We start from the raw sequence: 12,121 nt of genomic DNA on the forward strand, positions 1-12,121 counted from the left end.
CTGCTAGTTGGCTGGGTCAAGGTGCCTGGTGAGATACCACAGGACTGCTGCTCTCTCCTATGCCAAACCCTCTGTGGGACGGACACCACTTCTCAGGGTTCCCACACATCTCAGCTCCCAGCCTTTCCTGGCTCCAAGTGGTCTCTGATAGTTGAAGAGACCTTGGAGTGGTTAGGGAGCCACAGCAAGGGACAGCAGGCTCTCTACTGCCACTGTGGGTACTAGCAGCTCAGGTTCAGACACCCTCCAGGGGCTCAGTCCCCTGAGAGCAGGCATTTCAGCCACTAGATGGCACTGTGACCCAGCAGAGTGGTAGTGGATGCCAGAATCAATAGTGTCTGGAGAGATCTCCCTTCCCCCCTCCTGCACAACTAACAACTTGTGTGTGGTTTGCGTGCCATTGCTCTCCAGCCCCCCACCACTGCAGCCTGCTGTCCTGAGCACCCCAGGCCAGACAGCTGCTTTGGCCTGACAACCTGCATACACAGTTCAGGGCCTGTCTGCCAATTCATACCCAGAGGGTAAGGGGCCTTCCCTTTACCAGCTGGGAGCAGCTTGCTCTAGTTGGAGGTCATCAGAAAGGTCAGCTGGTTATGGCTGGTTTAAGCATCAGGACATAAGGCCCCAAGTGCTGGCTTTCTCCAAGTCTCCTAAGTGACCTTGTACAAGTCCTTTCTGCTCTTTGGACCTAGTCTGATCCCTTGGCAAATGGGAGGTCCTCCCACCCAGTCCTGGTGGCTGCCCTCAAAAAAAAAATGGGAGCTCTGTGGCTTGGCTGCAGAAGCCTCAGTTCCCTGAAGCACATCTGGCCACTGCTTGCTTCTCCCTCCCAGCCTGCTTAGGCCTTGCTTGTCCCTCCTGGCTTCCCAGACCCCTTCCTTGCACTATTCTGGCAATGAGCGCTGGCCACCTGCCCAGAGTCTTGGCCATTGGGCTGGGCTCAGCATAGTGGCCCTTACATTTGGGGTTCATTCCTAGGGCTCAAGGGAGCACTCTGGGGTCATTTCCCAGCCAGATGTCCATGTGTCATTAACCGAGTGACAAGTGGGGGTTGCAGGATAATGTTGGGGGGCTGGGGAAGGCAGGCAGACAGAACAGTAACTTGGTAGGCCAAATTGGTTCTTGCCAGCCAAATAGCTTCTGGAAGTCTGCAGAACTGCTCTTATGTGTCCTCTGGGTATGCCAGCTGCCCCGGCCTCCTCCATCCCTCCACAGAAGCTGCTGCCCCCGCCTTGGGTTGCCCTATCCTTCCAGCACGGCCAGCACAGTTGGCTGGGGCTCCCATCGCATCTCTGCTCCTCAGCTGTCTTTGCTTGCGCCCCTCCTATCCCTCCTGGGTTCTGTGCCAGCCCAGCCAGCGTGAACAATGCCCCCTTCATGCTCCAGCCTCCTGAATTCTTCCATTCTGCGTGTAATGCACTCTCCCCGTCCTTGCCTCCCTTCCATCTCATCATTTTCAAGTGTTTCATCCCCCAGCCCATACCCCTCCCTCTCCTGCAAGATCAAGGCACTTAATTGCCAAGCCAGCCCAGTACACAGAACTGGGAGCTTACTCAGAAAAATTGACTGTACCAATCTGGGCTGAAGCGCCTCATGTTTATTCTTCTTCCCAGGGAAACATGGTTTATGACTGACACTCAGCCTCTCCGCCGCACGTTTATGCCCAGGGCTCTCAGGCACATTGATGGGGCTTGAGCCATGCAAACTATTTTATTGTCTAGTCATTTGTCCCCAAAAACTTTGTCAGATAGGCCAGCATCAATCTCTGTCTCTCATGGAGGTGGCAAGTCGGCTGGGTAAGGGCACCGCTCACTCCTGCAACCTTTCCAGCATGCAACTTGGAGATTTGCTACTACCAGCCCAGTGTCTGGAGGAAGGGAGGGGCCCACTTCATCTCCCCTGCCACTTTCCAGCTCCACAAGCCTTGAGTGTAGGCTGGCCGACGCTGTGGTCGTGTCCGTGGTATAACTTGGAGCAGATGTACGGGGAAGGCTAGCTAACGGGAGGATTTCTACATCCCAACTGCAAGGCGGGTGTGAACGAGACCAAGTTGTTATGCACAGGCCTGGCTTCCTGATTTTTGGCACTCACAACAGGAACTGGATGGCTCTGCCATCAACAGCCTATTGGCAGATTATCAGAGTTTAGTCAGCAGCCCTGCTGGAATTAGAAAAACAGCCTTCCCTAGAAAGAGCTCCTGTCAGAGGCTCTCTCTGACAATAGGTCCCCCATCCAGAAAGTTGAGGGGGGAGCGCACCTTCCATAAAAAGTGCGGGAGAGGGTTTGGAACAAGAACACAATTCTTTGAGCTCAGTTATCCGAGACGGGACCCAGCCGGAGCTTAGGGACTTAGCGCTCAATTCCTGGCCGCTTATGTGTAAGTAAATAATTTCATCTGCTGTTGGGCAATAAAGAAAGCTTTAAATCTCAGCTCCTGTGATCTGTCAGATTTCACCAATGCAATCTGCTCACTCATCACTGGGGTTACAGCAGGGGAGGGGGCACGGGGTTCCTGGGACAGGATACATGGTGTTCTTTCCCTTTCACTTCATGCCTGCTGTACGGTATCCCCACCCCGCCAAGCTCACACCTGCCAGGGATCTCACCTCCCCTTTGGAGAGGCAGCATACATGGTGGGAAGGGAAAATGCCTTCCTCCCTGCTCAGGGATTATAAACCTTCTCTGTCCTCCTGGTTGCTGATGACTTAGACACAGCTCTCTGCAGGGCCCTGGACCCCCAGCCCCAGCCCCTCTACTAATAACTCTGCTTACCTGTGTACTTGCTGACCCCAGCCTCAGCCGCCACGTCCCTGAGTGCCAGGATCCCCCGGGACAGGTCACTGGCCTCAGGGTCCATTTCGATGAGGGCATCAGGCCCCACATCACCATAGGCATAGTTGGCTATGTAGATAGAGTATCTTCCAGAGCCCTGAGGAAGAAGAAAAGGAGGAGGGTGAGAAGCCCTGGCCATGCTAGCCCTGGCTTCCCCAGGATTTGTCCCCACCCCAGGGATCATAGCTTCATCAGTGGGTTGAAGCCTGTGCTGCTACAACCCTGACAGGTGCTCATCACAAAAGCTGCGTGCAAATGACGACCCCCCCCTCCGCCCCTTCTCGAGCCAGACAACAAAGCAGCCTCTCTTGTTCTATCCTGTTCCAGAAGAACACATCTCTCCCTCTCCCCCACAACCACCTTTTTATAGACAATTTTCTAATGTGCCTCCCTCCAGCTGAGCTCGCTCCAGCTGCCAGCCAGGGTAGCTGCTCAATAAATATTTGCTGATTGATTGATCTACCAGTTCCCATTATTCTCTGTCTCTCTCTCTTTCTCTCCCATTCAAGCCCACTCCAGCCAAGATGACAAGCAAATTCCTAAGCCTGCTCCCTCTCCTCCTTCCGGGAAAGGCACGGATTCGCGGGGTCTTCCATCTGCCTTCCACTCCCGTCTCCCATATTATCAAGAGGAGATATTTCACTGTTTTGGCCTTTATAATACTGTCTCCGTCTTTTTTTTTTCCCCCTCCAGAAGAAGGGGAAGCCTGGGGCACTGGCTTTTCCTTCAGTAGCCATTCTCAGTAGTCCAAACCCCACAGATAAGATTCCTTTATGCCTGTTATTATAATGGTGTTACTTTTTTTTGGTGGATGCTTCCTTCTTCCCAGGAGATACACAGTTTCTAAATTTGTTTGCAGCTTCCCCATTATCTTCTCATCTCTTCTGTCCAGAAGGTATTTCTCCAGCTCTTACGGTCTATAGGATGCTCTTCACACCTTGTAAATTCTGAACCCACAGACCCTGTCCTTGGGTGGCTTAGAGTCTAGTGTGGAAGGACAGCTAGAGCAGAAAGAGAACAAGCTGAGCTTGAGTTGACAAGGTGATGCTGTGGTCCTCATTGGCTTCTGTTTGCTTCATTCTCTTATCCTACAGCATCTCTATCGGGCCGGCCAGGGTCCTCACTCCACCCCTTCTTAGGACCATTTTCTCTGGGGTTGGGGGAGCTGATCCAGAGACACTCAAGTGTGCGCGACTTGGTGGCTGAGGACAGGGAAAGATGCTTAGAGTTTCCAGGGGACACAGAGATGTCAAAACCACACCCAAGTGCATGGCAGATGTAAGGCACAGGGTTTCCTGGTTGGCAGCCTGGAGGCTGGCACCTCGCTATGCCAACTTTAGGAAAGGTTTTTTATGAAGGGTCCAAGCCAGTGAAGCAGAGGGGAAGAACCATCCGGGCAGAGACAGGGAATGGTGGGTGCACAGAAGGCATGGTTCAGTGTCACCAGAAGGTAAAACACAAGGCAGGAAGTGTTAGGAGATGAAGTTGGAGACTGGGAGGCTGTTGCCCGAAGGCCTCACTGCCTCTTCTCCTTGGGTTATTGAATTTCAACCCTGGTATCTGGGAATCAATGCTTTATAGGTCCCATGACTCAAAGTGGTCCCTAGATAGCACCCCTGATGCCATCTGGGAGCCAGTATTAGAACTAAAGAACCCCAGGGCCCACCCCAGACTTACAAGAATCTATATTTTAATAAGACCCCACAGGACGCTTAGGCAAACTAAAATTTAGGATGCTTTACGACCCATTGGCTTCTCGATAGAGGAAAACTTTGAAAGGTTCTCACTCCACTCCTACCTACTCCAGGAGCTTGGTGTGTGTGTGTGTGTGTGTGTGTGTGTGTGTGTGTGTGTGTGACTTGAGGTGATTGGATGAAGAAAGAAGAGGGCCAAAGAGAAAGGTGCACCAGGGTGAACCATTCCTGACTCCACCACCTGTTTAGCAAGCCCATCAGCAAATGGACAATTAAGTCCACACGGGCTGAAATGCGCTCTGCTACAAATTAGGAGATTTATATAATTCAGTTCTACCTAGATCCTTACTTCAATTCATCAGGGTGATAAAGCAGATAAACACAGACATATTATAGCTACAGAAGATTGCAGAAATTCACACGTGAACTTGACCACAGTAATTCTGAGAGGGTGAGATGATTGCAGGAGGTGTTTCTGGAGCTCTGGGTCTAGAGGAAGGTACAGAGGTGTTTCTGGATGCAGAGCTAACAGTGGAATCACCTGGAGGGCTGGTTTAATACAGACTCTTGGCCCCATTCCTAGGGCTTCCAATCCAAAAGCTCTAGAATGGGCCTGTAGTCTGTGCATGTCTACCAGACTTCCAGGTGCTGCTGAGGCTGTAACTTAGTGGCACAGTGGTTACCTGGAATGAATGAGGTCCTCGGTTCAAAATCCAGTACTACCAGGAAAAGGGAGAGGGAAACAGACTCGTGGGGGCTGCTGCTGGCTAGTGACTCTAGATTCTGAAAAGCACCAGTCAGAGGTTACTAGCCTAGTCCTGGTCTAGTCTCAGGCCCCGATGACTCTTTAGCCGTGGGCACGTCCATCAAGGCCTGCAGGCTGCCTTTTGCACGTGCTAAATGGGGGGGGGGGGAGGGCAGGGTGTCTGAGAAGCCGGAATGAGACAATGTATGTGAAAGGTCTCCGAGAAGATAAAAAAAAAAACGCAATATAAACATGAGGCATAATCGTTATTGACCAGGGAACGCTTCTTGTAAGAGATCAGCTTTGAGCTCCATCCAGGAAGGTGAGTGAGTGACGGGGCAGCTGGAGATAAAGGGCAGGAGATGGCTCCAGATCTGGAGCAGGGCGTGAGGAAGGGACTTGTGGCTAGGCAGGGACAGACTCCCCTCAGCCCATCACCACCCTTGCCAGTCCCCATGAGTTGAGCTGTGTCTCTGGCATTTCTGATTCAGCTGGTCTGAGGGATGCAGCAGGCAGGGCCTGTGCTTTTTAGTGCACACACAGAGTCCAGAGGAAGATGTGGTGTGTCTCATTCTACACTGACCACCACATTTCTCCTGCGACAGGGTTTCTTCCTGAACCTGGAACTTGGCTGGTGGCTAGCAAGCCCAGGAACCCCCCTGTCTCTAACCCCCAGAGCACCAGGATTGCAAGCACTTGTAGAACCACCCCTGGCTTTTTACACAGCGTCCTGGGATTTGAACTCAGGCCCTTGTGCTTGTGCAGCAAGCACTCTTACCCGCAGAGTCATCCCCCTCACCTCTGAATCTCCATTCCTCACAGTGCTTGTGCTGACAATAGTCTGGGGGTCACACTCTGAGAACCACTGAGCAGCTAGCCCAGACACCCCCAGGTGGGGGGGGGGTAAATGAAGATGGCTTGAATGGGGGGGGGTCGTCAGGAAAGCCTGTCTATTATCATGTACCCAGAGCTGGGGTAGCAGGGGGATGGAGTGTGGGTGTGCTCTGCTTTCCGGCAGACAGAGTTCAATTCCCAGCTGTGCCTGCCATTTATTATGTGACCAAGGTCAAGTTGTTTAATTGCTCCAAGCCTTAATTTCCATATCTGTAAAAGGTGATAATGGTAGCTTGTACCCCATGGGCTTATTGTAAAGATTCAGAAAGAAGAGGCCTGTGACGTGGGCTCCGTGCATGGTTGGTTGCCCAAGGGTGGGCCGCTTTTGTCTTCTGTCCTTTGCCACTGCTTTTTGTGTTTTCTATGCCACACTGCATTCCTGTCTTCTAGCTTCTGCATTGGCCTTGGTCTCTCCCAGTTCATTCCGTACAATTCCTTGGACCCAGGAATGGGCAGGAAGCACCTCTTCCCCTGGTGGTGATTCACTGGAAGGTTTTTTTTTTTGTTTGTTTGTTTTTTGTTTTTTGTTTTTTTCTCCGGTTCTCCAAGGTCTTGGAGGATGGAGTGAGGTCAGGCTGGGAGTAGACAGCTTCCGAGCACCGCCCACTGTGCAGAGGGACGACGCCCTCTCCCTTTTGCCTTCCCCACAATGCTTTTGTCCCATGGTTAAATGCCAGTGTGAGGATGACCTTGCTAGGACATAGAGTGTATCCATGATTAACCTCCAGCTCCTCCCTCCAGTTCAGGGAGAACGTCCCACTTTGGCCAGTGTGGGAGGTTAAGTCCTGACGAGAGAGGCGGGGAAACAGAAGGAGTGTGGACAAGATCCCCAGCTGTGACCAGACCTGCCACCTATGGCCCTCCACCTCCCAGGGCTCTTCAGACCCACCTCATTGTCCCCTCCCACCAGGCAGGAGTCCAGGTGGCATGGATTCAGGTCAGGGCTAAATGTGGTTTCACAGCCCAGCTTGGCTCCTCTCCCCAGCACCAGCTTGTTAAGAAATAAATATTTATACCTGGCACCTGCCTTCTCCTAAGGCCTGGAGACCCCTGCTGCGAACATTCGCGCTGAATCCCCAATCCCTCTGTGCCATCTCTTGGAGCCCACCCCTTCAGCCCCACAACTGTGGAGCAGGGCAGCAGCTGTGCCCTCGCTGCCGTGATTATTGTTATAGAGCCAAGCAGGTGGGTGGCAGGAGAGCAGGTGACAGGGTGGACAAATCACATCCCCAGAAGTCGCTGTCTACGGTAGGGCTGCTGGGACCCAGCTCCAAGCACAAACGACAGCTCCTCTCCTTGCTTCCAATTCAGCCACGCTTCCCCATGTTTTGGGTTAAACACAGGAAGGGGGTTGATGGAACCATTGATGAACTAAGGTTCTAGAACATTCAGGTAACCCTGCCTTGACCACTTCTGCACTCCCCTGTTGCACCTTCAATATTATAAAGATATGGACAGGGTCATGTGACTCAATGCCTAGCTCACTGAAGCATTGATTGAATTCATGAAGCATTGATTAATTGAATGAATGAGCACCCCATTTAGTATTGGACTTTGCTTCATGTCTTAGGCATGTCACTGATCTTATTTTTGTTCCCCAGTTAAGCCACTTAGTATCTTGCTTCTATTGTGTGTGGGACAACGGGAGCTACCAAGGTGGGACAGCCTTGGGCCCTCTGCTTCCTCCCAGGCCCTCCTGGGCCCTTGCACTTACCGTCCTGTCTACACAGGCCACGGAGCGTCCCGCAAAGAGGCTGGCCACTCCACGGGCCACATTGACGTCATCACTCAGGATGTCTTCCCACCGGTTATTTCGGAATTTGAACAACTTGTCTGTGTATGTGGCCACACCTGGAGAGAGGAGGCAAGGATGGCTGGTGGACAGTGGACAGGACACAGGGAGGCTCTGGTTCTGTCTCCTGGCATTTGCTACAGGAGCTGGGGCGGAAAGTGTCTGTGGTTAAAGACAGGGAGGCTCTCTGCAGGCAAAGCTCCTTTCTAGTTGTGAACTTGACTCTAGCTGGCACCAGAAGAGAGGCTCAGGCTAAGGGAGACAGCAATTATAAGCCTAAGGTTTAGAATCAGTGAACAGAAGTTCCAGTCTCCATTAGACCTAGATTCCGGACTCTGGGCAGGTTGCTCAGCGTCTCCGGGATTCAGTTTCCTTATCTGTTCATGGGGATGAACACTCACATTCAGTGAGTGTGAATACAGACAAGTGTATGGGCCGCATTCAAGTTTGCTGAGGAATGCATGAGGGGCTGTACACGGAATGCTTAGTCCATTGTCCCCTAAGGGGAGCTCTTATGAGGTGAAAATGAGTCCTCCCTTCTAAATACGAGCCACTCGCCAGACACCAGATCCCCAGTTCACAGGCTGGTAGTCTGTGGGTGTGAATACAAGTGTGTTTGAATGAGAGTGTGAGTGTGGCATAAGAATGGGTAAGTGTGCAAGACTGGGGCGTGCGAGCGAGAGTGAATATGGGAGAGCGAGTGAATGTAAGTGTGAAAGTCAGTGTTCCGGATGGATGTGCTAGTTTGAGCACAAGCACGTGTGCAGCCGAGCGTGAGGGAACGCACGGGGTTAAGTGTGCACTGGCGGGAGACCGGAAATGGGTGTGTGAGAGAATACAGACAAGTGTATGAGGGGGTGTGATGAAGTGTCGTGCATGTGTGAATGCGTGCAGCGGCAGCACTGCGTACACTGGGTGTACACACTGGGTGGCTCACTCGGAAGAACACCCGTGTGAGAAGCAGGGAGGCTGACTGTAGTTATGCAGGTGGAGGTGTCTGAGGAGCCGAAGACGCAGGCCTAAAGATGCTCTGTCTTGGGAGGGCCACTGTGGAGTGTGTGTGTGTGTATCTGTCTGTGTGTGCACACGTGTGTAGTGTCTGTGTGCGCGCACACACGTGTGTCATGAGTGTGTTTGTGTCTGTGTGTGCTCACACACATGTGTGTTATGAGTGTGTGGGTGTAGGTGTGTGTGTGTGCGTGAACATGCGTTTGCACACACGTGTGTCATGAGTGTGTTTGTGTCTGTGTGTGCTCACACACACACGTATGTTATGAGTGTGTATGTGGGTGTAGGTGTGTGTGTGTGCCTGAACATGTGTTTGCACATGGGCATGTGTATGCTCTGAGGCGATGTTAAGTTCTTTATCCTTTTCCAGCCTCACCTTGCTCTTCCGAGAATGACACACAAGAGCTGTCCTCACTCACGGTGTGACTGGCAATTGTGAGAAGACCCACATACCGCTTCATCACAGGTCAGACCAGGTGAGAGAGCATGGTGACAGCTTTGCACCCCTGCAGGGACACAGCCCCTCGCTGAAATCCCTGGGGGCCTAATGTGTTTAGAGACCTAGATGCTGCCTTCATCTTCTAAGAAGATAGCATGGTATGAACACTGTTGATTATATAACACCCCCAGCAGGGACTGGGGGCGGCACCCCATAATTAAACACATTAATATTTCTGCAGCGAAACATGAATATTCACACTAAGTGGGATAAATAAAAGCTTATAAATAGCTCACATCAGCTCAGGACAGGTTTTGTTATGTAGTGAATTTCCCACCGACTTAAAAAAAAGTGCTGGAGGCTTCTAGAACGTTCTGGATTCAGATCTGTGGAAAGGGCCTTGTGCTGTAGCTGCCATCTCTCTGGTCACATGAGGTGGTAGCAGGCTTGCCATTGCTTGCAGATGCCTAGGGGCTTCTGAAAATGGCCCTTGCAAGTCTCCAGCCTTCCCCAGCAGAGAGCATCCCTTGTCCATCTCATTCACATTGGGGCTCCCTTAACTCTCCTATCCACTTCCTGAAATGATATCAAATATGTTCCACCAAAGCCTGGCTAGGCCGACTCTGGTTCCTGTGAGTAGCCTGGACAAGAATTCCATGACCCTCCAAGCTTGGGAAAGATTGCACACCAGCCCAAATTTCGAGGCTTTTCAGTAGTTATCAAATTATTAAAAATTTGAAAAGATTGCAACAAATTGTCTGCTTAATTTTACTGAGCGCAGCCTCTCCCAGATGTACTTGGCCACGGAGCTCTTTGGAGACTGTCCATGAGCTAACCCGTCTCTGGCTTCGCTAGTCGCTGTCTAGGGTGCTGAAGTCTGAGCAGGCTTCGGGCTCGGTAGCCAAAGGAATTTGGGTATCTTCTGCTGTTGGTCCACCCCTCTCACCGGTGGCGTGCCTTCTGGGCTCACCAGAGATACCCAGAAGAATAAACTAATTAAGGTAAAATGTGCAACAGCGATGTGAAGCCTTGTAGATCATAAATGGGAACTGCAAAATCAATGGCAGCCCCTCTGCAGGCAGAGGCCCGGAGGCCTGGGCGACAGGAGGGTTGGGAGCCCGTGATTTAGGAAGAGCAAACGCACTGGCAGCTGCAACCTGGGTAATTAGGTGTGTCAGGAAGACAGATAAACAGCGAGCTGTGCGGGTCGATGGCACAGGCAATAAACACCCAGCACTGGCCCCTGGCCCAAGTCAGTGCTAAGGTGGGCCTTGTCTCCTGGCTCTTTGTAACTGCACTTTGTCCCAGGGTCCCACACCACAGTGGGCCAGTACTCAGGAAGAGAGGGGCTGTTGGTAGGGCGGGAAGTGGAAGGCAGCTTTGAGTCACTGGAGGGCTCAGAAGAAGGATGTCATTGGGCAGGGAGGGGACTCTAGGGGTCAGTGTCATAGAGGTGAGTCTGGGGGACTTTTAGGCACAGAGGTTACTACCAAACAGCTGGGTGGCTTTGTGACAGCCAGCAACATCCATTTGTGGGATGATCTTGGAGAGCCACGTACTCATCCTTCTCTCTTAGCTATGAAATGGGGTAATGGGAATGGCCACCTCTCCAACAGGCTGTTATGAGCGTAAGTTAGTTAATGTCTGTAAAGGGCTTCAATAATGCCAGACAGGACAAATTCCACAAACAATAAGAGTGTCTCTGTCCAGCGCTTCCCCTTCCTCCGGGGAATTATAGGGCATGACCAGGCCAGTCCTCAACAAACCACATCCCAGCAGGCAACTGTGACATTAAGTTTCAAATGCCTCACAAGACTTAGTCAATGGAGAGCCAGCAGAGCAGTGATGGCCCCAGGGGAGAAAGAACTAGTTCAGACAAAGGATGTGTTTAAAAAGAATGAACTCAGACTCACACGGTCCCTGGTAGAATTCCTGACCTCTTCCTCCCTCTATCCCAGAGTGAAGAGGCAAGCCCTGTCAGTGCTCCCCCAGCTGTGTCCCCCACCAGTACTCCCCCGCCAGTGCTCCCCTGCCAGCAACCTTAGCTTCCTCCAAGCATCTCCCCAAGAAGATTCATGCCATACAGATAAATGGTGGCTCAGGTACTGTCAGATGGCAATGCCCAACTCCAGACTGTCATGATGTGGCAATGCACTCTCAGCCAGTGTACAAGGCTAGTGGGAACAGCTCTGGGTCCTTAGCTAAGACCACAGTGATGAACTCTGGGACCCATTACTCACATGTGTGTGTGTAGGTCAGAGGACAACCTTGAGTGTCATTCCTCAGGAGTTCCCCACCTTGTTCTTGCTTTGTCTTCCCCTTGAGACAGGGTCTCTTACTGGCCTAGAGCATGCCTAGTAGGGCAGGCTGGCTGGCCAGTGAGCCTCGGGGATTTTCTTGTGTCTACCTTCCTGGTGTTGGGATGACAAGTGTGTGGCATTGCACCTGACTGACTTATGTGGGTTCTGAGGAATGGACTCAGAAGCACTTTACGGACTCATCTCCCCGGTCCCTAATTCTCGTTTTTGAAAACATGGTCTCATATAACCCAGGCTATCCTCAAAATTTACTATGTAGCTAAGGATGGCCTAAGAACTCCTGATCTTCCCTCTGGCTCCTCAGAGCTGAAAGCATAGACATGTGTCACAATACCTAGCTTTTTCCATACTCTATGATGCTGCTTTGGTGGCCTCTCTCCAGGCAAGCTGCTCACTGGT

The 12,121-nt window shown here is 51.8% G+C and overlaps 1 protein-coding gene across 11 annotated transcripts in view; it reads right to left on the minus strand.

Moving 5' to 3' along the window:
* Positions 1-12,121, minus strand: part of Crtac1 (cartilage acidic protein 1) — a 149,932-nt gene that overhangs the window by 32,798 nt on the left and 105,013 nt on the right. For all 11 annotated transcript variants that reach the window (NM_001356589.1, NM_145123.5, NM_001356588.1 and 8 more), the window contains exons 4-5: positions 7,880-8,016; positions 2,773-2,929 (exon numbers count right to left, since the gene is read on the minus strand). In NM_001356589.1, the coding sequence (NP_001343518.1) occupies positions 2,773-2,929; positions 7,880-8,016 (294 nt within the window). The remainder of the gene's footprint in view (positions 1-2,772; positions 2,930-7,879; positions 8,017-12,121) is intronic.

This window comes from Mus musculus, chromosome 19 (genome assembly GCF_000001635.26).
Source record: "Mus musculus strain C57BL/6J chromosome 19, GRCm38.p6 C57BL/6J".
Classification (NCBI taxonomy): Eukaryota; Metazoa; Chordata; class Mammalia; order Rodentia; family Muridae; genus Mus; species Mus musculus.